The 24,571-nt window shown below is 51.1% G+C and overlaps 1 protein-coding gene across 1 annotated transcript in view; it reads right to left on the bottom strand.

Moving 5' to 3' along the window:
- The window catches only part of AHCYL2 (adenosylhomocysteinase like 2), a gene marked incomplete at its 5' end in the record, with an annotated part of 116,711 nt that overhangs the window by 33,101 nt on the left and 59,039 nt on the right, over window positions 1-24,571 (bottom strand). The window contains one exon of the mRNA XM_082479330.1: window positions 6,084-6,192. Within this exon, the coding sequence (XP_082335456.1) occupies window positions 6,084-6,192 (109 nt within the window). The remainder of the gene's footprint in view (window positions 1-6,083; window positions 6,193-24,571) is intronic.

Raw genomic sequence — 24,571 nt, 5'->3', positions numbered from 1 at the left:
GCAAACGGGCGGCTCATGGCAAGGGTAACGGGAGACTTGTGCTTCTAATTTGAAGAGTCAGGTCAGCGCGGATCATTAGTATTTTCATTCTTCGTACTTTGCAGCAACCAAGTGATAAAGTTTTTACGTTCAGCGGTGTCCCTGCTGGTTTTTCATAGAATCACAGAAGGGTTTGGGTTGGAAAGGACCTCTAAAGTTTGTCTAGTCCAACCCCCTGCCAAGAGCAGGGACATCTTCAACAAGATCAGGTTGCTCAGAGCTCTGTCCAACCTGACCTGGAATGTTTCCAGGGATGGGGCAGCCACCACCTCTCTGGGCAACCTGGGCCAGGGGCTCAACACCCTCATTTCCCCATTATTGCTTCTAGCAAAGCCCAGTTAGAGACTCATTGCATGCTGGAGTGCGCTGCTCCACATCACAGCTTGGCAGATTGTACATATTTTGAAGACCAGCTGATGATTTTAGAATCACAGAATGGTTTAGGTTGGAAAGGACCTTGAAGATCATCCAGTTCCAACGCCCCTGCCATAGGCAGGGACACCTCCCACCAGCCCAGGTTGCCCAAGGCCACGTCCAGCCCGGCCTTGAACACCTCCAGAGATGGGGCCTCAACAACCTCTCTGGGCAACCTGTTCCAGTGCCGCACCACCCTCACAGTGAAAAACTTCTTCCTAATGTTCAATTTGAACATGATGGAACTTTTCCAGATTTGATGGGAAGAAGGGCAAGAAACCACTGGCTGTTTGCAGAGATGCTGTTCCACACCCAGATCTCTCTTGCATCACTAAACCAGCACCAGCACCTCCCCATCACTTGGGGCAGAGGTGCTGGGACTACCACCTTCCCACCAAGCATGCCTCGGCAAAGTCTCACTTGACTTTCGCTCACTTCTTCACTCTTGCCCACCATCTCCAAACCTTGGGACCTCCACACACCTCTTGCGTGTCCAGAGAAGGGCACCGGAGCTGGTGAGGGGTCTGATGAGGAGCGGCTGAGGGAACTGGGGTTCAGCCTGGAGAAAAGGAGGCTGAGGGGAGACCTTCTCGCTCTTCACAGCTCCCTGAAAGGAGGGGGTAGTGGGGGGTGGTCGGTCTCTTCTCCCACGTAACAATCATAGACTCATAGAATGGTTTAGGTTGGAAGGGACCTTGAAGATCATCCAGTTCCAACCCCCCTGCCCTGGGCAGGGACACCTCCCACCAGCCCAGGTTGCTCCAAGCCCTGTCCAACCTGGCCTTGAACACCTCCAGGGATGGGGCAGCCACAGCTTCTCGGGGCAACCTGCGCCAGGGGCTCACCAATAGCGACAGGACAAGAGGGAATGGCCTCAAGTTGTGCCAGGGGAGGTTTAGATTGGATATTAGGAAAAATTTCTTAATCCAAAGGGTTGTCAAACATTGGAACAGGCTGCCCAGGGAGGTAGTGGAGTCACCATCCCCAGAGGGATTTAAAAGACGTGTGGACGTGGTGCTGAGGGACGTGGGTTAGTGGTGGTTTTGGCAGCGTGAGGTTAACAGTTGGACTTGTTGATCTTAAAGGTCTTTTCCAACCTAAATGATTGTATGATTCTGTGATTGCTCCCCTCCGTTATCATCCCTCTGTTCCTCACGCCGCTGCTTTTCCAGCCTTTTCCCATCTCAGGAGGGCTTTATGGGTTCTTTAGACTGTGCTCAGCCCTAAAAGGAGAATGACAAAGATCCGCGCCGAGAGGTACCAATGGGATTTATCTACCCATCCTGCAACCGTCCTGAGAACAGGTTTCTGTCTTGCCTGTCAGCCTAGCGGCTTTCATTAGGAAGGAAATATCATATTCTCACCAGCTAATTAATTGCAGTTGCTGATGCTTCAGCAGGAGACGCTAAGTGCAAGGGGGGGAGGAGAATTCCCCAAAGTTGCTCCAAGTTCTTTCAGCCGTGAACGGGGAGCAAACACGATGACATCAGGCAGGCTAAGCAGCCTATTAGTCTTTAAAAATGACAGTCATAAAACATACCCTGCTGATTAGACATCGGATGGAGCTGGAAAACCCAAACAAATGTTCCATTAATCACAGACCTGTATTAGAGAAGCCAAATCGTTAGTGCCAGCTTAAAACACGCTACCAAAGATGATAACGTTACAAACACAACCCAGGCGGCTTACAAAGCGCGAGCAGAGCCCGGGCTGATGTCTCTCTGGAGAGGATGTGGTGTGCACATTCCTCAAGTTCTCCTAAAAGCCCTTCATGTGGGAACACAGCCACTGCAGGGGTGGTGGATCAAATCAGGTTGTCCTCAACCTTTGGGGGGCTCCTCCAAGCTTCTGGAGGTTCCTCCAAGCGTGCAAGGCAGCATGAAAGAAGAAACAACCCAAGAGCCGGGAAAGGAGATGAACAGTCGCTCATTCCATACGAACCAGGGTGAAGCCATCGGACTGTGCGTGGCTTTTGCCGTTCATGTGCCCAGGATCCGATCACAACCTCCAGCAGTTGCATCTTCTGGAAATGGGCACCTGCTTCTGCCAGGAGCGGAGAGGACAGGACAACCAAGCCTCTTCCACCAGCTACCTTTGCTCTTCTAAAGCTGGGTTGCTGAAAAACATGACAAGCTTGTAGGTCCTCACCTAGCGCGTTTTTCACGTAGCGCACAGGCAACGATCTCTGTTATGGGCAACGCACTACTGCCGAAAAAGCTCGTGTTTATCATACACAGGAGGCTTTATCCTCTTTGCTCCCAACACGTAGCATGACAGGCCGGGCACAAGAACAGGGACATTCCCCACAGCTTCAACAGCCAAGACCTACTAGGACTTCAGACGGGCATCAACTTCAGCTGTAGTTGTCAGCTACATCCACCCTGGGAAACACAACAGGCGCGGAACTGGTCTCTGGTGGTGGGGCTGGCCAGCAGAGCAGAGCTCAGCTCGCATCCATCCGTGACGTACAACTGGATGACATGGACAGCCCTGTGCGAGCCCCGGGGCTCTGTCCTGCTTCCTTCAACAGCAGGCACGCAGCTGGAAGCCGCAGGTGGGATATGGCCAAAACCAACCTCGTGCGAGCCAATGTGGGTGGACTACCTTCAGATTTGATCTTTGGCCACAGGCCTTCAGCGTGCAGAATGGGACTTGTCCGTGGCCAGCAAACTCTGCGACCAAAACCCACCCGTAGCTCACAGCACGTCATCTACCCCAAAGGAGAATTCTTTCTTGTTTAACACAAGGTGTCCGTCTGAGGGGCTCAGGGGTGTGTGCGCCTTTGAGCTCTCATTGTCTCTGAGGCTCCAAACTACCAGATTCTCCTTGAATATGCTGTGACCTGCCACGTATCAAAAAAATGCATCCATGTCACGGACAGGGACTAAGTGAAGGACTGTGGTGGAGCCTCACCATGAATGTTCCTTATTCCCCGTGTCTCTGGCGTAAAGCCAGACCTCGGCAAGGTCTGCAGCCTGACCTCGGCCACCGCCCTGAACACCCACCTGAGAGCTCTTGACGGTACTCCACCATGAGGTGGGGGGCATCAAGCAGAGTGCGGCCAGCAGGGAGAGGGAGGTCATCCTCCCCCTCTGCTCTGCCCCAGTGAGGCCACATCTGGAGCACTGTGTCCAGTTTGGGGCTCCCCGGGTCAAGAAGGACAGGGAACTGCTGGAGAGGGTCCAGCAAACGGCTACGGAGATGATGAGGGCACTGGAGCATCTTTCTGATGAGGAAAGGCTGAAGGACTTTGGGGCTTTTTAGTCTGGAGAAGATAAGGCTGAAGGGGGATCTTATCAACGCTTATCAATCCCCAAAGGGCGGGTGCCGGGGGATGGGAACAGTCCTTTTCCAGTGGTGCTCAGTGACAGGACAAGAGGGAACGGGCACAAAGATGACCATGGGCAGTTCCATCTCAGCCTGAGGAGGGACTTCTCTCCTGTGGGGGCGGCAGAGCACTGGCACAGCTGCCCAGAGAGGGGGGGAGTCTCCCACTGCAGAGCCATTCCAAACCCGCCTGGAGGTGTCCTGTGCCACTGCTGGAGGTGCCCCTGCTCTGGCGGGGGGTGGCACTGGGGGAGCTCCAGAGGGTCCTTCCAGCCCTCACCAGTCTGGGATTCTGTGATTCTGTGAGTTTTGGTACACGTCACCAGAAAGACCGGATCATTTGCCTTCACAGTCATGAGGAAGAGAGGAATACCACCTCTTCCAGTTTCAAGTTGCTTACACCTCCATTCTTTGTAGCCTTGCGCTGGAAGCTGATTTCTTCTGCGTCTTCTTCAAGGGGCCAGCACCAGGAGGGGACCAGAGGCATTAAGACTCCTTGAGGGACGGGGAATTGGATCCAAATTCCTTTCTGTGACGGTCTCAGCTCGGATGGCAGCTGTAACATTTCAGGTAGCAAGAAGTATTCCCTTCAAAGTGCCAAGGATCCCAGATGGACCTATCCTGAACAATTCAAGAGCATCCCTGATGACCTCTCCCTAATCCTGCAAAGCCACTGTCCTCATAACCAACTCCTGAAGTGACATAAGGTCTCCAGCTCAGTAATGGTACTTAATGACAGATTCAAAGGTAAAGAAAAGAGGACGCTGGAAGGTGTGGTATGACACCAGTCCCATGTGGGTGTTACTGGACTGGGGTAAATTTAGCTGAAGGTGCCACTTGGGGGCATATTGTTTTACTGAACGGGTGGGTGACGTTCCTACGTGTTGGGAAGTGCGGTGGCACTGAGTCTCCTCAGCACTCTGTGGTCACAGCGACTTATTTGCTGCATCAACCGATGCTAGAGACTCTTAGTGAAGTGCGGAGCAGCTTCGCCTTCTCCACTCCAAGCCAAGGAAGGTTTTAGCAGTCGTTCTCTCAAAGCCGCGCTCTTTCCTGTAAGGAAAAATGCCAATTTCCACCAGAAGACTTGTTTTCAGGACTGTCTTGTGCTGCTTTTTTTTTTTTTTTTTTTTTTTTTTGCATCAGTGCCAAATGTTAAATGTTTGCTTGCTGAATGTTTGATTTCTAAATGTTGAATGTATGATGGACGGGGCACTGGGTGAAATCAGTCTGGTTTTCATGGGGATCTACCTTTGATTGGGTGTTACGAAATCTTCACAGACTGCTCCAGAAATTAAACTTCAGTTGTCTACATCGAAAATGATGCATAGTCAAAGAAAACAAACCAATTTGAACACCGACGCAGGACAAAACGAAACTTCGCTGTGCCACGTTCTCAAAGGAACGAGCCTGCTGCCGGCAGGACCAGAGCCTGAAGGTTTCTGGATATCACTCCGCAACCACCAAATATTAGTCCAGACAAATCAAGTTTCCAGAACCAATCTTCATAAATACACCTGGGCCTTCAGAACAGCCCTGAAATTTAAAATAAAATAAAAAAAAAAAAACAACAACAAACCCAACCTCCCTCCCCACTGAGTTCCCACAAGCGCAGCTAGCACGACCAACCAGCAAGCCCACCGCTCGCAAAAAGTTTCATTTCGCAGATTCCAGCAGGAAAAACGCAGAAGACACACGCGGCCTTCAAAGGTCACCATTGCTCTTCCAAAGACTCCAATTTCACGTGCAACGGGTGAGTCCAAACCTACAGTGGGGATCCACATGGACTTATTCAAGAACGGGAAGGGAAGATGACATGCAAGCATGGATGCAACAGGAACACGGTTTTGCTGAGCCTGGAAGGAAAAGGATGGGGAAGAGAGGAGGAAAGCCAGGAGCAACCGCACATGAGGGCTACAAGGAGGGATCAGAAGTGTTAAGAGCAGCAGAGTAACTTCATTTTCCATCCAATTATATGCAAAGATGAAAAAAAAAAGGAACAACCCTCTTCCCACACCTTCCCTCCGACGTTGCCGACTACGCAGCAGAACTGGGAGATCTTTGAGACAAACCCTGTGGTCTGCAGAGACGCTGCGAGAGGATGGAGCTGATCACGGGAGCACAGGACATCTCGAGTTGGAAGGGATCCATAAGGACCATCGAGTCCATCCCGCTGCTCCTCACAGCAGCGTAACGGTACATAACTTTGCACAACCGTAAAATATTTCAGTTGGCTTTTAAATAATCTTAAACTTTGAATTATGACAACGAACGGGCACAACCCACGCCGTGACGGCACACACCTGAGCTGTAGCTGTCTGTCGAGGACTGCGAGATGGAGCGGGAAAGCGAACGGCGGCCGATCTTCGTCGGGCGCTTGTTGAATTCTTGCTTTTGGTCAGCAAACTGGATCTGGTCGAAGAAATGAACAGTTAAGTCAGATGCAAAAACCCAACAGCCTGATACAGAAGGTTAACCCCAAGAACCCAAAGGCTTGAGCAGACACCGCCACCACCTCAGTTATGGGCTGAATCGCAATTCCCATGATTTAACTGGGGACAGGGCACGCTAAACTGCCTCCTTCGTTTAATTTCAGAGCCTCCACCAGACGCACCATTGACACACTTGTCTTTTAAATACCCGGAGCTCGTCTTTTAACCACACAACTTAGAAAGCTCTGAACCCATTGCACACAAAGTCGCTTTTCCAAAATGCTAACGGTAAGGGTTATTCGTCGCAAGAGAAGCACCGTTAGGGCCACCCAACATACGCAAGCGCTGACCTATCTTGCGACGTTTATCGCGGTGACCGGTATGAGACGCTCCCTGTTTGCTGTAGGAAATGCAAAAGGCAAAAGTAAAACCACTTTGAGTAACGAATGCGGCTTCCAGCTGCCCTCTATATTAAGAAACATTTGAGATTAGATACGTCACTGAAGGCTGTTGCAACTGTTGGGAGCACGGACGCCTGGAGAGCACAGGTATTCCATAGCGTTGCATTTAAGAGTACACAACTTTACACAAGAAATCAAGAAATGAAGGATAAGGCATGTAAGTGAAGCGATGTGAAGGCTGGTGAGATGTACTTTCCACGTTGGAGAGGAGGAACCAACCACCATCTACCAACAACGCCTACAATAACACCGCAGCAACAGACGCAACACCAATATTTTGTGGCATTTTGCATCTACCCTCTTTTTTAATGGAGCTCACCTCATTGCAACCCATTGCCGTGGATGACAAATAGCAACCTGCTCAACCCGAGATGAAGAATCGGGCTCGTTTCCATCTCAGTCATCACCGAGGAATGACGGTTTCAGACTCTCCAGGAACATCTGCGAGGCCCCAGGACCAGCGGCGGGTCTGAGAGCAGCCGAGCACGACCAGGCTCAGCCCTGCCCCTGTTACGGCCGCGATAACTGCCCAGCCGAGAGATAAATACTTATTTTTAAGTCAGCAAAGCTGATCTGCTCCAAAGCAGGCAGAGGACAAAAGAAGTAAGTGAAGAAGCGTCACTTTTATCTGGGGGAAAGCGACATTTAACATTGGTATTTGTAGAAGAACCTCTTCCTCCAAGCTTCATTCTCCTTCCCTTGGCTGAAAAGAACAGTAAAAAGGCCAAATAATCAGTATTTCCTTACTATATACTGCCCAAATCCAGGTTTTCACCTAAACCAAACACCTGCTCTTACAGATGACTATTAGCAATTCTCCAGCAGGAACTCAACCCTTCCGCGCCCCGTTGACGTGCACCTCGGGTTGAACTTGTCTTCACGCTTCTCCTCTCACATCAGCCCCACCCTTCGGTCCCTGACCCCGAGGGGCGTCACCAGCATCAGACACATCTCAACAGACACTACCACCGCTCAGAGCCCACCCGCCGTGCCCAGGGGACACGGTGCGTCGCAAAACCGCGCCACCAGCTCAACATCCCCTTTAATTCTCTCTATACGTGGCTGCCGGGCCATATTTACGTATTCCGGAGAACAGGTTTATTGTTTTAGGAAATATCTTAACTCCCAGTGCTCATCGCTTTGCAAGCCAGCCACCGATGCTCCCAACGCCTTTATGATCCGTGCTGAATCTCAGGGGAACTGGAAACACGACTTCCAACTGCAAATCTCCTTGGACTTTGCCAGGAGCGTCAACCGACTCAATCTGGCGCAACGGGATTAAATGTTTACATCTCCAAAATACTGAAAGCCATTAATTGGGTGTATTAACTAACCCCTTGGGGTATTTTGAGAAGTTAGTTGTGTTTAAAGAAGTCACCTAACCATAAAGAACTTGATCCCGTGCTGGGAACTCAAACTCCAGCTCAGTGGTTCCAGTAGCAGCACTTGACATTGCACTTGGGAAGGGCTGGTGATGCTCCAGAGCTGGTACCCGGCTTTTGGGGCAGTAAGGGAAGGAAAAAGGCGCTGGGGGTCTCGGGTGACAAATTCAGAGTCCCTCGTGAAGCCAAGTCTGAGCTGGCCCGGGGACGGACGGCCCAAGCTGCTGGGGAGGGGGGAAAGGACCTGGGAGAGGATTTGCAGCAGCACCTGGAAGCTCTAATTTCTTTTTTTTTTTTTTTTTCTGCTAATCTTAAGCCAAAGAACAAAACGACACTGGATCAGGAAACACACAGGGGAGAAAAAAAAAAAAAACACGTCAAACTCATATTACAGTCAAGAGTTGCATTGAGGATTAACACCTCTGATCCCGGTGGGATGGGGTCTTTGCACACACACCCCATTTTTTTTTCATTCCTTTTCTAAGAATTTGTTGGCCCAAAATAACTTTTTTTTTTTTTTTTTTTTTTCATTTTAAACAAATCCCTCGACAGCTGAGCAGCTTCATCAAAGCATCAGGTTATTTGTGCGAAACGATGCTCTCGGCAAAGCGAGACGGGCTGGAAGTCTAGCAAAGGGTGAATAAGTCGCATTATAATTAACATTTTCCTTTCTCACATCATCTCGTCAAAGATGTCCAACCCAACTACTTCAACCCACACGGTAAAATCGATAATCACAGCCAGAGCTCTCCAAGTACTTCCACATCCACGGCAAGTATGTGCCCACAAGCAAAATAAGTTGAACCAAATTCGACAGAACTAGAACTAGACTTTATAATAAACCCTGCCCCCAACCCCTTCGAGGGTTTACACCCTTTAAACGCTGCCACCGGTCGGGTTCGGCTTGAGCTGCGCAAGGCATCAGGTGGCAAGAGGTGGAAGGAGGCATCAGGAGAGGAGAACGTTGGGAAGGGGCGTCTGCTCAGGTCTGCTTTCAGCTGGCCTTGACCCTTCTGCAACGTCTGGTGGCTTTATCCTCCCAACAACAGAGAGAGCGGGCAGGGAGGGATGCTGGAACTCGATTTATTTAAGATTTAGCGTATCCACCGTCATTCAGTGCTAGAGTTTGCACGGCATGGACATGTGAAGGGTACAAAGCGCCGGCAGGAACAGAATCACAGAAGGGTTTAGGTTGGAAGGGACCTTAAAGCTCATCTAGTTCCAACCATGCCATGACGTACCCTCCAGCCAGTTTCCACAACACATCTTCATTTTTGAGTTGAAATCTCAGCAACGCACACTCCCATCCAGCCAGAAGGAGACAACCACACCTTGCTCACCCAGACCAAACCTCTGGTTTAAATCCCGAACGAGTGGCACAAGGCGACCGACGGCACAACAGCCCGGCTGGAAAGATGGGGGACATTCCAGACGGGGACGAGAACGGGGATTTGGTTCCAGGTTGAACTCGTTCAGCTCAAACCGCAATGCCTCTGAAGGCAACAGCCACCTCCGCCCGGGCTAAAGCTCAAAGGAGAGACCGTGAAGCCTTTGGGAGCTGCAGCCGCTCGGATTGAGGAATCCAACCTGCTCTGCAGCCGCTGCTTTCGACCTCCAGCAGGTTAAAAAAAAACAGGCTGAAAAGCCTCACCTCCGGAGGCACAAGGGGTTAACAGCTTCTGCGGGCAGGTGCGTGCTCATCACGAGCTCAAATGAGCCAAGTCTCACCCGGACCCGGGGTTTCCACCACGAAGAACGGCTCTACGCCACTACGCCGAGCAAAAAACCCTCGCCGGCCGAGGTCTTCCCGGCCGACCTCCCTGCTCGCAAAGCCGTCGCCTCCTCCGGCCACGGTGCTCCGAAGAACAACCCCGGAGCAACCTGTTGGGGCTCAACGCTTCACCGATTCCAACCTCCTGCTCCCGAGAGAAAACTGCAGAAGAGTCCTCCGGAGATGGGGATTTTTCTCTAAGCAGCGGGTGCCACCAGAAAGGAGTGATTTGGGGCGGGGGTGGTGAACGGGAAAGAAACAAGGGGGAAAAAAAGGGCGTAGAGAGAAACGGATGTACTTGTAAATAGAAAAAATGACATTACGGCACTAAAGACTGCCCTCACCTGGGCTTTAATCCCCGAATCTCCGTTCACGTTGTATTTCTTCTTGTTCGGCATGACGGCATCACCGACAGCCCCTCCGCACCGTCTCCGGCCGGGGCGGGGGCCGCCCCCCCCATTTATACCTCCCCATCCCGATCCTGCCCGCTCTGGTTCCAGCCGCGGGGTGGAGGGAGGGAGGGAAGGAAGGAGGGAAGGAAAGGGGACGGGAACCGCTCGGATTTTCAGGCTCCCTATTTTATTTTTTTTTTTTTTTTAATTTTTTTTTTTTGGCAGGGAAGGATCCTAAGACTTAATGAGGCGTCCCGCCCAACAAGCCCTACTTCTGTTTTAGGCAGAATTACAGCGTTTTACCTGACCTCTAGACAGTTCGCGGCAGTTCTGGACGTGGCCTGGCTTGTGTGCGCATAACAATAGCGTATTTATATAACCAGAACATTTCCCTGCTCGCTATAATTAACTTGCTAATTAGGCTCTTTATAACTTGGGTTCTCCCGCCCCCCCCCCCCCCCCCCCACTTTCTTCCACCCACCCGCCCCCCCGCCCCGATGTCAGATGATTACGTTAACAGAGCCTCATTAGAAGAAAATTAACTAATGAGCAACTAAAACAACGAAGGCATTTGTTTAGATGGCAAAGTGGTTTTTAATTATGTGGGTCCCCGCTCCGTGCCCCACGGCAGCAAGTGCAGAGAGTCCGTCCTTGGAAGGGTCCAGACTCCAACACCCATCCCGCTGCTCCCGCGTCGGATCGTTCCTTTTAGAATCGTCAAGTCGTGGAACGGTTTGGGTTGGAAAGAACCTTAAAGATCATCAAGTCCACCCCCCTGCCCTGGGCAGGGACACCTCCCCCCAGCCCAGGTTGCTCCCAGCCCCGTCCAACCCGGCCTTGAACACCTCCAGGGATGGGGCAGCCACAGCTTCTCGGGGCACCCTGTGCCAGGGGCTCACCACCCTCAACATAAAAAATTTCTTCCTTATTTCTTGTGTCTTCCCACCTGACAAGTACCTACTGCAGGAGGAGGAGGGCCGTGGGGAACCTCAAAGGGATGCTTGCGCAGGGTTTGGGGAGTGTGACGCTGCCAGCCACGGAGCAGACCCGATGCAGGGCAATTTTTTTTTAATTTTTATTTAGTGGTTGGGGCTGTTATCCAAAGAGTTTTGTCCCTGACAACGTACCCGAGACAATTCCCATAGAGAACCTCCACATCCAGAGGAGGCCCCGGAGCTGCTGGGAGGGCTGGAGCCCCTCTGCTTGGAGGACAGGCTGGGAGAGGTGGGGGGGTCAGCCTGGAGAAGAGAAGGCTCCACGGAGACCTCAGAGCCCCTTCCAGTACTTAAAGGGGCTCCAGGAGAGGTGGGGAGGGACTTTTACAAGGATATGTGGTGATAGGACGAGGGGGAATGGCTTCAAACTGGAAGAGGGGAGATTTAGATGAGATATTAGGATGAAATTTTTCACTCTGAGGGCGGTGAGCCCCCAGCGCAGGGTGCCCCGAGGAGCTGTGGCTGCCCCATCCCTGGAGGTGTTCATGGCCGGGTTGGACGGGGCTGGGAGCAACCTGGGCTGGGGGGAGGTGGCCCTACCCAGGGCAGGGGGGGGACTGGACGATCTTCAAGGTCCCTTCCAACCCGAACCATTCTATGATTCTATGACCTGCTTCCAAAGAAGAGGCAGTTGGGAAGGTGGTGGGACATCACCAATTGACCTCAGCACCAATTGCACCAAATATGAAAAAAACCCCTCTGCCAGCTCCGTGCATTATTACAGACACGTGCTACAGAAACCATTTACCACTGATATATAGTATTGCGCTGATTTGGGATAAATCTGCTCCTCGACAGTTGTCAGTGTTGTCCAGTGGACGGGGAAATGCTGCCAGGGCCACGTTGCCTCCAAGCGTTCCTCCAAGGGGTCTCTGCGGAGCAGTGTGAGCCACGACGGCATTTGACATCTCCACGGCAGATTTCAAGGAATCCACGAAAAGAGTAAAAAGTCCCGGGCTATACGAAAGCAACACCCGCTTTGTGAAGGAAAAAAACAGACTTCCCCGCTTTAATGACTCCGTAGAGCAATTGGGAAATGGAAATAGGGATTATTTTCAATGTGGAAATGTGTCAAGAAGTACGAGAGTGGGATCAGCACCATTTGCCTCAACTGATACTAAAGCCAACGTTGCGTTTTCAAGGTCAGTTTTTAATTGTTATCATTACTGATGATCCTTTTCATGCAAAGTCCTATGGGAGACGCTCCTTTAGCGCAGCGTAAGCTGAGGAAAACCTGGAAAGGGGGGTAGGAAGCTCACGCCCCCGAAGCACAAACTGCTTTTTCCAGTAGGTTATCACACCAAGATACGCAAATCAAATGGCTTTTCCCGGGGAGGGAGGGGGGAAGCCTTTTTTTTTTTTTTTTCAGTAAAGACAGTCTACGACACTAAAATTAAGAACCTCTATTCTATAAAAATGCCCCAAAATAAAGTTCTTTCCAGCCCCTCCAGTCCACAGCTCAGGTACCTTCTGCAAGTCGCGCACCCGTGGTAATCCGGCTCAACCCTCAAATAAAAACAGGGAGAACCGTGTTCAACCCCAGTAAAATCGGAGTTACCACTGTGATTTAATAAGCCACGTTCAAATCTGCTTTTTAACCGTGGCTGGAGACCAACCCCCCCGCGGCCTCCCTCCGCGTTAGCTCAGCCACGCCGGGGGCTTGTAACATTTTCTACTCTTTAAAAATTGCTAAACGAAACCTTAAATTATTGTAACAGCTATAAAACCCCCCACGGCTTGTGCAACGCCCAAGAGGAACCGTCCCTTTAACTTCTGACTTCTGCGAGCGCGGTGCCGCTGTGGTGCCAGCGCCTTCCATTTATTCTTAGCCTTTTTTTTTTTGTTTCCCAAAGAAACAAAGGGAGAAAACAACAGTTTTCTGTGCGACTAAGTCACGCAAGCGCTCCGGCGTTGCCGACAGCTCGCGAATCCACCTGCAAAAAAATTTGGGAAATAAAAAGGAAGTTACGGGGCTAATTAACATCCATCTGTTCCCAGGTGAAACATCAGGTCAAGACTGTGGTCTTCAAGAGCTGCCACTACATGGTCATTCACGTGACAAACTGCCTGGAGAGTCTTTGCCCAGTGGAAAATCTTCTCATCCGTCTATGATGCCAAGTGATAAAACGAACTTACTGAGGGTTTTGTTTTTTTTTTTGGTTTTTTTGTTTTGGTTTGTTTTGGTTTGGTTTTTTGTTGTTGTTTTTTTTTTTTTTTTTTAATAAAGAAGAGTAAAGATTGAAAGCGAAATGATTTTGCAGCTGCGACTGGAATGGAAGGGACCAACATGACGATTCTGATGTTCCACCAGAGCCCAGGGCTTGCAGGTCCCAGAGCAAACCTCCTCCTCCTGCCCTCTCATCCCTATGCATGAAGGAAAAGCTGGTCTCCTCCAGCCCTCAACATGCCAAGCCAGATACTTCATCTCCTGCTCCGCTTTCCCCCGTGAAACCGGAGATGTGTACGGCGATACCAGGTGTTGGCACCCGAGAAGAGCCCCGCTCCCCTTCCGCCGTATCGCTGATGCCTTCTCCTCTCCTGGCCTGAAATGATCTGCAACCCTCAACCTCAACAGCTCAGGCACCTTCTGTTCTCCTAATCCACCTCCCGCGCCCAGATCATATCGCATCAAGAAAGGGACTGTCCAAACCCATTTCTTCCATAGTTTCGAATGCCTTAAATTAATGTGTAATCCTGACAAGGCTGTGCACTCAGCCAAAACCATAACGGGAGCTCAAAGTGTTTAAGATTCCAGTTCTCCAGCCAAAAGGTCACACAGAAACAAAGTGGGATTAACACATGCATTTAACCCTTTAACAGAATCACTGATGGTTTAGGGGGGACTTTGAAGACCATCTTGTTCCACCCCCCCCCACCCTGGGCAGGGACACCTCCCCCCAGCCCAGGTTGCTCCCAGCCCCATCCAACCCGGCCTTGAACACCTCCGGGGATGGGGCAGCCACAGCTTCTCGGGGCACCCTGCGCCAGGGGCTCACCGCCCTCAGAGTGAAAAATTTCGTCCTAATATCTAATCTCAATCTCCCCTCTTCCAGTTTGAAGCCATTCCCCCTCGTCCTATCACCACATATCCTTGTAAAAGTCCCTCCCCAGCTCTCCTGGAGCCCCTTTAGGCACTGGAAGGGGCTCGGAGGTCTCCCCGGAGCCTTCTCTTCTCCAGGCTGACCCCCCCACCTCTCCCAGCCTGTCCTCCCAGCAGAGGGGCTCCAGCCCTCCCAGCATCTCCGGGGCCTCCTCTGGCCCCGCTCCGACAGGTCTATGTCTCTCCTGTGCTGAGGCCCCTGAGCTGGAGGCAGCACTGCGGGGGGGTCTCCCCAGAGCAGAGCACAGCAGAGGGGCACAATCCCCCCCTCGCCCTGCTGGCCACGCTGCTGGGGATGCAGCCCAGGATGTCAGTGGCTCACTGGGCTGCGATCACACACTGCCGGCTCATGTTGAGCTTCTCATCACCCAACACCCCCAAGTCCTTCTCCTCAGGGCTGCTCTCCAGCCATTCTCCACCCAGCCTGTGCTTGGGATCGCCCCGACCCACGTGCAAGAGTTTGCACTTTGGCATCTTCCTTCTGAAAAAAAAGCTTGCGAATGTGCAGGTTGAGACTGACTTTTACCTACAGGACTTGGGACAGAAAGGATGGGAATGAAGAGTCACCCAACTGGGCCAAAGTCATTTCCAAGCATGTTAGAAACTCAAGCCATTGATTCTTGAAGACCACCCACCAGTGGTGGAGGCACTCTCCTTTGCAAACTCCCAACACAGCGTATTTCTAACTCGCGTTCAGCACTGGGCTGAGGTTGTATACAGTGCAAACATCAGACCACGGCCCCAAACATCTCAGTTTATTATATTTCACTAGGGCTGACACCGATTTTGGTCCTCAGACCTCCAAGATGGTTGCTAATGAGGACTGAATCAGGGTCCACATCTATCAAGCCATGGCTCCCATTCCAATGGCTGAGTCTCACTTAGTTTACGTCTTTTAAAAAAAATAATCCTCTATGGCCCACAGCAGTAAAGCTGCAGGTGGAAAACCTGGAGACAAAACTAAAAGAGGCTCTTCCAACATCTTAGCGCTTCTTGACGCAGAGCACACTTCCGTGGTAGCAAACAGCAGCACCTACATCCAACGCACGACAAGAACGAGCACGGCCATCCCGCACAACAAGAACGAGCACGGCCATCCCTGCTGCTGTGACTGGTGGGAATAGGAAGGAGAAATCTTAAAAAAAAAAGAAAAAAACCCAAAAACCTGAACCAGACAGCGCCAGCAGGGACAATGGGAAGGACAAGGAAGAGAGAAACCTCCTGCCCCAGCTGTAGAATAGACCCCTTGGTCCAGCCCTGGCTCAGCTGGTCACAGTCCCGTGACAAGGCAGGCAGAAGAGGAAACGGTTGTTTGCACATGACTTCAACTCGCAACGAAGGGACAACTTGCGTTTTATAACTTTTAAAAACACAGGCTCTCAGGAGTCAGAGGTGGAAACCACCTACTGGGTCATGGCGAGCCAGCGCATCACCTCCGGCAGTACGTGCATGGATACGCAGCCACCGTCCCACGTGGTCTCATGGCTCCTTCAGATGTGTGATGCTACGGCACGACGCAGGAGCACCAGCTTTCCCTGGAAAACCACAGACTGTTACAGCGGAAGCCTCTCCCATTCATTCTTTACAGATTACCATTAAAGACCACGCAATCAGGGACCATTGCACCCTCAGCAAGTTTGCCGATGACCCCAAGCTGTTTGGCGAGGTAGACACGCTGGAGGGGAAGGAAGGGATGGCATCCAGAGGGACCTGGGCAGGCTGGAGAGGTGGGCCCAAGCCAACCTCATGCAGTTCAACAAGGCCAAGTGCAAGGTCCTACATCTGGGTCGGGGCAATCCCAAGCACAAATCCAGGCTGGGCGGGGAATGGCTGGAGAGCAGCCCTGAGGAGAAGGACCTGCGGGTGCTGATTGACGAGAAGCTCAACGTGAGCCAGCAGTGTGCGATCGCAGCCCAGGCGGCCAACCAAGAAAAGAACATGGACCTGTTGGAGCAGGGCCAGAGGAGGCCACCGAGATGCTGGGAGGGCTGGAGCCTCTCTGCTGGGAGGACAGGCTGGGAGAGGTGGGGGGGTCAGCCTGGAGAAGAGAAAGCTCCGCGGAGACTTATTTTGGGCTTTGAGTGCCTAAAGGGGCTCCAGAAGAGCTGGGGAGGGACTTTTTACAAGGGCATGGAGCGATAGGATGAGGGGGAATGGCTTCAAACTGGAAGAGGGGAGATTGAGACTAGATATTAAGAAGAAATTTTTCACTCTGAGGGCGGTGAGCCCCTGGCGCAGGGTGCCCCGAGAAGCTGTGGCTGCCCCATCCCCGGAGGTGTTCAAGGCCGGGTTGGATGGGGCTGGGATCACCCTGGGCTTCGGGGAGGTGGCCCTGCCTATGGCAGGGGGTTGGAACCAGGTGATCTTCAAGGTCCCTTCCAACCTACACCATTCTATGATTCTAAATCATAAATCATCTCAATCATACAACCTGAAATCGGTGAAACCTTCACAAATAAGACACCAAGTCAAACCATCACTTCTGCCTCACGTGCCCACTGGCTGCAGGACTTCAGACAACTTTGGAAACTCATAATTTCTCCTTCTTTTGATCCCATCCTCATAGGGATGAGAAATTCACGTCCCGCAACTGCACACAGAGGTTTTTTCCTGACCACTGTGGGTACGAAGGTATTCAGCATTAATATTAAATCCAAGTTGTAGATTATTTGAAAAATACAGTGGTTTTATTTTTACCCAATAAGGGAAATATTGTGATCCCTCATTTGGTTCGCGGCACATTAAATGCCTTCAGCGTGGGCTGTTGCTCAGATCTGCGAAACCCCAAATCTCCATCGCAGCTGAGGTGCGGTCCTGCAGAACCTGAATCGACCCCCTCCAGATCTCCTCCCAACCACCGCAGTCCCGGAACACGGGAGAGGTTGTGGTTTAACCCACTCTTCTGAGACGCAATGCAGAAGGGATTTTTATTCCTTAATTTGTCAATATTTGATTCTTTGGTTAATAATAAGAGGTGTACCGTAATAAATGAAGGACCTTGGTAAGAACGTTAAGACATAATAATTGAAATAACGACCTTAAAGATAATGAGCGTTTTAGAGCTTAGGCTAATTATTACTTGAAATGTGGTTGTTCGCTCCCCCGTCGTCCTGAGAAAGCACATAAAATGCAAATCAGTCAGGTTAAAATCCTGATTAAAAACATCACCGGAGGACGTAACCCGAAGCCCTTTGTCGATGGAGTTTGGCACCACAGCAGCTTAAAGCCATCTCCAAAGCCAGACATCGGCGCTGCAAAAGGAAATTGCTAAGGCCATAGGAAAAAAAAAAAAAGGTCTATTTAAATAAAGTTTTTGTCATCTGGTCCCAACCCCGGCAGCACCGAATTTGCAAAGGAGAAAATTACAGAGGGGGACAGATTTGTAGGGAGAGGCTAGTTGCTTGTTTTTAAGCAGAACTCCGTATTTTTATTTTAAGAAGCTCAATGTGAGCCGGCAATGCGTGATCGCAGCCCAGAAAGCCAACCCCATCCCGGGCTGCATCCCCCGCAGCGTGGCCGGCAGGGCGAGGGGGGGATTGTGCCCCTCTGCTGTGCTCTGCTCTGGGGAGACCCCCCCGCAGTGCTGCCTCCAGCTCGGGGGCCACCAACATCAGAAGGACATGGACCTGGTGGAGCGGGGCCAGAGGAGGCCCCGGAGATGCTGGGAGGGCTGGAGCCCCTCTGCTGGGAGGACGGGCTGGGAGAGGTGGGGGGGTCAGCCTGGAGAAGAGAAGGCTCCGGGGAGACCTCCCAGCCCCTTCCAGTGCTGAAAGGGGCTCCAGGAGAGCTGGGGAGGGACTTTTTATAAGGGCATGGAGCGATAGGATGAGGGGAATGGCATCAAACTGGAAGAGGGGAGATTTAGATGAGATATTGGGAAGAAATTTTCCACTCTGTGTGCGGTGAGCCCCCGGCGCAGGGTGCCCTGAGGAGCTGTGGCTGCCCCATCCCTGGAGGTGTTCAAGGCCGGGTTGGACGGGGCTGGGAGCGACCTGGGCTGGGGGGAGGTGGCCCTACCCAGGGCAGTGGGACTCGATGATCTTCAAGGTCCCTTCCAACCTAAACCATTCTATGATTCTATGATTTTTACAATTAATACCAAAAAAAATGCACATTTGCAACCATAAACGAAGTTGTGTCTGACGCGAAGTTTACCACAGCTAACCCTTAAATGCAAAATTCATTTTCTCATTGACAGAAATGTGACATAATTTGAGTGAAAGCTGAAAGAATCACAATCAATAAAAAATGAGTGAGAGGCAGAACAATAAACCATAATTTTACAAAAATAAAATCCACAATGCTTAAGAATGCCATAGTGGGGGTCCCTAATGTCGGCTATTAACAGGGAATAACGAAGTTTGAATCGAATCACCTCGCGTGGACTTTTATTTGTAGACAAAGATCAAAGCAGCGAGAATGCCTTTATCTGAGTATGAGAAGAGCAACTTTTTGTTACAGTGACCGAAGTATTTTTAGAAGAACTACCAAGAGGGACGACTTCAAAAATAGAAACGGAAGACATGAGGAGAAACCTGGGCAGGTACAGCAAATATTGGTACAGGATGACAGTGCTTCCAAAGTATCCTGACCCTTTTTGGACCACCAAGACGCTGCACAGCCCCTCGGGGGACCCGAACCTCCCGTTTTCCTGCATTTTTTTGGAGCAATGTCATTATATTTTCAGCTGTTTGGGGAATTCTTTCCACCAGACAAGCAAAGCAGAGAAAAGCGGGTTTGAATATTTGCTGGTATCTGTTCTAACCTCTTTAACCACCAAACCGAAGCTGAGCAGCACACGACGCCCCAAAAGGTGTCTTAAGCTTTAGAGGTTTTATTCCAACAACGGAATCTAAATAGACGATAAAAACTAAAGTAGCCAAAAAGACAGTGTCTGCTGGGCTGATCCTGATGAAATTCAAAGGCTCCCGGAACACATTTGCAGTTCCGCCTCCCCGCTGGTCCCAAATTGCTATAAAAATTAGTTCTTAATATAACACATCTGCAGGCTGGGGTGGCCGGGGGGGACCATTCCCTCCGTCACTTGGCCATTTTCAATTAGGCAGCTCACGCCAAAGAACGATGCTGCGCTGGCAGGGGAGGATGTCTGACAGTCCTCGTTAATATCGGACTTTTAACGACCCTCATCCCAGCTAAACGCCATCGTATCCCCACGCGGAGCAGCGAGACCTGAAGCTCCCTCCAGAAATTAAGCAGCAATCAGCTGGCTTAGGTGCTGGTTAAAATAAGAAGCCAAATAACTCACCATCCACTGGGGGAGGTGGAAAGCAGAGGCGCCGGCATTGCTGTCCCACTGCGCCATGGGCGAAACTCTCCCCACTCACATTGGGCAGAAGGACGGAGGAGAGGGATGGAGGGGGACGGAGGGGATGAAGGGGGATGGAGAGGGATGAAGGAGAGGGATGGAGGGGAACGGAGGGGGATGGAGGAGACGGATGGAGGGGGACGGAGGGGGATGGAGGAGACGGATGGAGGGGGACGGAGGGGAGGGATGGAGGGGGATGGAGGGGAGGGATGGAAGGGGATGGGGGGGGACGGAGAGGGGGGATGGAGATGGAGGAGAAGATGGAGGAGATGGATGGGATGGAGGAGGACGGAGGAGACGGATGGAGGGGAGGAACAGAGGGAGACGGAGGGAGATAGAGGGAGATGGAGGAGGCAGATGGAGGGGGATGGAGGAGAGGGATGGAGGGGTATGGAGAGAGATAGAGGGGGATGGATGAGAGGGTTGGAGGGGGATGGAGACAAATGGAGAGGGATGGAGAGGGATGAAAAGGGATGGAGGGGGACGGGCCAGTCCAGCAGCCAAGCCCCCTGCTCTTTACCCACTCGCCAGGGGCTTCAGTGGACAAATCTTCTCCCAGCTGAGGTCTTCGTTATGAACCAGTCTCGTTAGCCAAGCATTCACATGTGAGACGGGGAACTCCAAAAGTTCCCTCGGTTCCTCATTTCTGTTCCAAACCCGGTGCTGGATGAAGCATTCGGATCCAGCCCATTTTTGCAGCCGTGATTTCCTGCCGGCGCCGCTCGAGGTTTGAGCTGAGAGCAAACGAGAGCAACCTCGCCGTGGCGCGGAGGAGACGTCCATCATCACCCACCTACACCCCCAGCCCTGCGTCACCAAAACGCCGATACCCCGATCGATACAACAGCAAGGTCAAGGAGGCACACCTCCGTTACGAGCTATAGGTCTCCTGGACTCTACTTGGTACCATCAAAGGTTCACGCAACATGGAACAAACCAGCATACGGACACCTCTAACGCTAACGGCTTTCGGATTCAAACTCAATATAGTTAGAGATGAACTTCATAATCCCATGGCCGCGCGCAGAACCAGGTAAATATTTTTAAACGACTTCCACGTAGGGAAAAGCAGGGATGGAGCGGGCTGGCGGGGCTGCAGCTCCCTCTGCTGAGCACGCTCAGCCCTTGCTCTGCAGAAGGGGAAGAGGAAAGAAACGAAGATTTTGTAGCCGGACCGATTGCAAAAGGGATCTCCTGCTCCTGCAAGGACACGTTTCCACGGCCGGCGGCTCTACAAGAGCCCGGCTTACAAACAAAGCTTCACCACTTTGCAGCGCTGAGGACCTGAGTTGAAGTTTCAACTTAACCGAAACCTCTCTGGTTCACTCCAAATAACGAAGGATTCCACCCTCAGGAATTAATGAGCCATCTGTGACCGTTTTCTGAGCCCGCTTCGGTATTTTATCAGCACGTTTCCACCCGCAAAGCGAACGGGGCGAAACGAAGGTGGGGTTGGCAGCACCTTGCTGGAGACGCGCATGGAAATCCCCCTTCTCCGCTGGGAGAAGCTCATCAGCGCACGCAAACATTTCCTTGGTTCACTTTTATTTCAATCAAAGAGTTTTATTTGGGGCAATAGTTGACATAAACCTCCCTTCACTGACTTTTTCCTCCTATTCTGGCAGCTGTGGGAGGAACCTGGCTTGTGAGCCACCAGCTTGCACGGCACCAGTAGACACGTCCCGTTGGGCTGCCAGCACACCCAGGTGGACAGAAGTAGTTCCCAGGTTCCCTTCCTTGCTCCGCTGTCTCATCAGGTGAAGAATTTAAACGCCGGAAATTTTGGAGTTTGCTGTTTCTGGCTAAGACGGAGCAGCAGGAGGCTGCGGGTGAAAACAAGCCGGAGAGGTGTAACTCAAACCTTCTGGGCAAACACCACGCACAACCCGAGTCGAGCAGATACATTCTGTCTGCATCACCGCCTAAGTCGATCAGCAGCAACCGGGAAAAGTTTGTTGGGTTTTGTTTTTGTTTTTTTTTTTGGGGGGGGCGATATTTTCACGCTGTTGGCAAGCTCACCCTTCCAGATTGAAAGAAGCTTCTGTTCGGTGCTGCCTTCGAGCCTTCAGGCCGTTCTATGCCCATCTTCGAGCAACATTAAGCTTAACTTAAGCCAGAAAAACCCCTCTCTATGTAGGCACTCCCAGTTCAGCCAGCTGCGGAGTCCGGCAACATCCCCACCGGCAGCAGGAGGGACAGCAGTGCACAGCGGTCCCTCATCGGGCAGACATCTCGGACATTCCCACCAGATCCAGCGTGCCACCGGGCACCAGATGTACGGGTTTTGCCCAGCACGGATATTCCCCTATAGCCAGCAAAGTGTTTCCCAGAGCACCAGTTGTCCCCACATGCTGGGCGTCCCTGCCCCAGCCCAAAACATAGACTCATAGAATGGTTTGGGTTGGAAGAGACCTTGAAGATCATCTAGTTCCAACCTCCCTGCCCTGGGCAGGGACACATATATTTTTGCCTGCTAATACTTCAGTTCTTTTTAAGTTTGAGATGAAATGAAGCTTTAGCCCAGAAAGAATCAAGCAAGGATCTCTTTTCTTCTTCTCTAACATGATCCCTTCCCTTGAGAGGTGAAGACACAGTGAAAACACATAGACACAAATCCCGTCTGACGCTACCCAACGTTTAGCTGCCCATGGATGGTGGTTTCTAACATCCATGACTCAAATCAATGATTATTAAAAAAAAAAACCAAACAGATACCAGCACTGAGCTGCCCAGAGCTGCGCTGCGCTGAGTACCCAGCTCCAGGAAAAGCGCTAACAATTAGAAAAAGCTTTAAAAAAACCTGCTTCAGTAGGGAGATGGAATGGTCACCAGGCCAAATGAACCAAGGACGCTCTTTCACTTTGCACTACGTTTCGTAGCAGAGAAAAGAACCGGTTCCAACGTCGGTGAATATACAGAAACGGAAAGCTAAGTGGGACCAAGAGAACAAGAATTAGCAATTACTGCTTGAATATGCAGAAATACGTGGCTTGCCAGTTCTGCTGAAAAGTTGGGTGCAATTTAATGCCTTTCTTGAGAGTTCTCGCATGCCGGCCCTCCAAAGCGCGCTGGGCTGTTGAGCACGGGAACGAGAAATTAATGCGAGATGACAGGCTGCAAAAGCCCTGCGCAGACACGAGGGGGAGCGAGAGCCTGCGGAAAAAAAAAAAAAATCCCAAAGTTTCAGCCCCGACCTCTGAGGAAAAATGGTAGAAAACTGAGTGGTTTTGAGGACCACCCAGCTCTACGTTCAGGTGTTTGTAGAAACTTCTTCCAACTTGCAAGCGTGATCAGCAGCTCGGGAAATCACTGCAGATTGGCAAAGCCTATTAATCTCTAGTCAATGTAAAAGGTGAAATGGCATCTTGGCTGGTCTTAGAAATAGCGTGGCCAGCAGAAGTAGGGAGGTGATTGTGCCCCTGTACTCAGCACTGGTGAGGCCACACCTCGAGTATGGTGTCCAGTTTTGGGCACCTCAATACAAGAGAGATATGGAGGTGCTGGAGCGAGTGCAGAGGAGGGCAACGAAGCTGGTGAAGGGCCTCACAGACAAATCCTATGAAGAGCGGTCGAAGGAGCTGGGACTGTTTAGTTTGGGGAGGAGGAGGCTGAGGGGAGACCGCATCACTCTCTACAACTATTTGAAAGGGCACTGTAGAGAGGTCGGTGCTGGTCTCTTCTCACAGGTAATTAATGACAGAACAAGAGGGAATGGCTTCAAGCTCCACCAGGGTAGAGTTAGACTGAACATTAGGAAAGAATTTTTCACAGAAAGGGTGGTCGGGCATTGGAATAGACTGCCCAGGGGGGTGGTTGAGTCACCATCCCTGGATGTGTTTGAGACATTTAGATGTGGTGTTGGGGGATATGGTGTAGGGGAGAACTTTGTAGAGTAGGGTAGATGGTTGGACTCGATGATCCCAAGGGTCTCTGCCAACCTAGACAATTCTATGATTCTATGGTTCTAAATAAGGAGTCCTGGTGTGACGTCCTTGTGTCCCGCAGCCGATGCCAACACAAACCTGCACGTCACCACCCATGGCTTTTGGCACAGCTCAACTGAGACGTGTCTACAGGCAGGGCAAGTCCCTGTCCCTCGCTATTCCAGCGAGGTATTCGCTATCAGGTAGACTTAAACCCCACTAACTTCCTGTTCTGAAACTGTTCTCAAATTCAAATTCTCTTAAATCCTGACCGCGCCCTTCACCCCATCATGGCACAACTCACCCAACTGGGAGATGACGGCACAGCAGCACCAGCGAGTGTTGGGCTGCCTCCGCTCTCCCAATTTTGGTTTTCAAAGAGATGTTATAAATTCTCCCGTTTTAAAACTTTCTGCTAAGCCAACATCAGAATGGTCTTTACAGGAGTTATAGAACTTCTGCAGAACTTTTCAGTTTTATATAATATCAATTTATGGCAAATATTACTGCAGCCCAGACCAACAAGACCACAGACTAAGCATCTTGCAGCCAGGAAGCATCAAGCTCTCCAAAGACTCGAGTAGCGGTTTCTTGAGCATCTTTCAGTCGTCCATGCAGCTGTGTGGGTGCAGTGGACCAGGGAACGGTTCCAGATCAGGACAACATCACCACATAGAAAGGTTCTTGTTGGTTTTAAGACAGGTCACTGCCTGGCCCTGCAAGCAAGCGTACAAGATGCTGCATGATATGGGCAGCGTAAACCAGCACTGCCGGACCGTACCACCATATTGCTCTGCTCCCTTGTTCTTCTGATAGACATGGTGTTTCTGAAATACAGACACAAGGAATCCTCTTCTCCATAGGGAAAATGGGGGGAAAAAATAAGGAAAACTAGACTGGAAAGGCTCTTTCCTTTAAGTTTTTTAGTGACACCTATAAAATCTGCTCATGTCAGCTCTTTACGCTGCTCAGCGATTACAAATACTTTCTGGGAACTCATTTTCTTGCT

This window comes from Vanellus vanellus, assembly GCF_965231255.1.
Source record: "Vanellus vanellus genome assembly, chromosome: 1".
Classification (NCBI taxonomy): Eukaryota; Metazoa; Chordata; class Aves; order Charadriiformes; family Charadriidae; genus Vanellus; species Vanellus vanellus.
The sequence above is the reverse complement of the archived record's forward strand: the minus strand, read 5'-3'. Positions and strand labels throughout refer to the sequence as shown.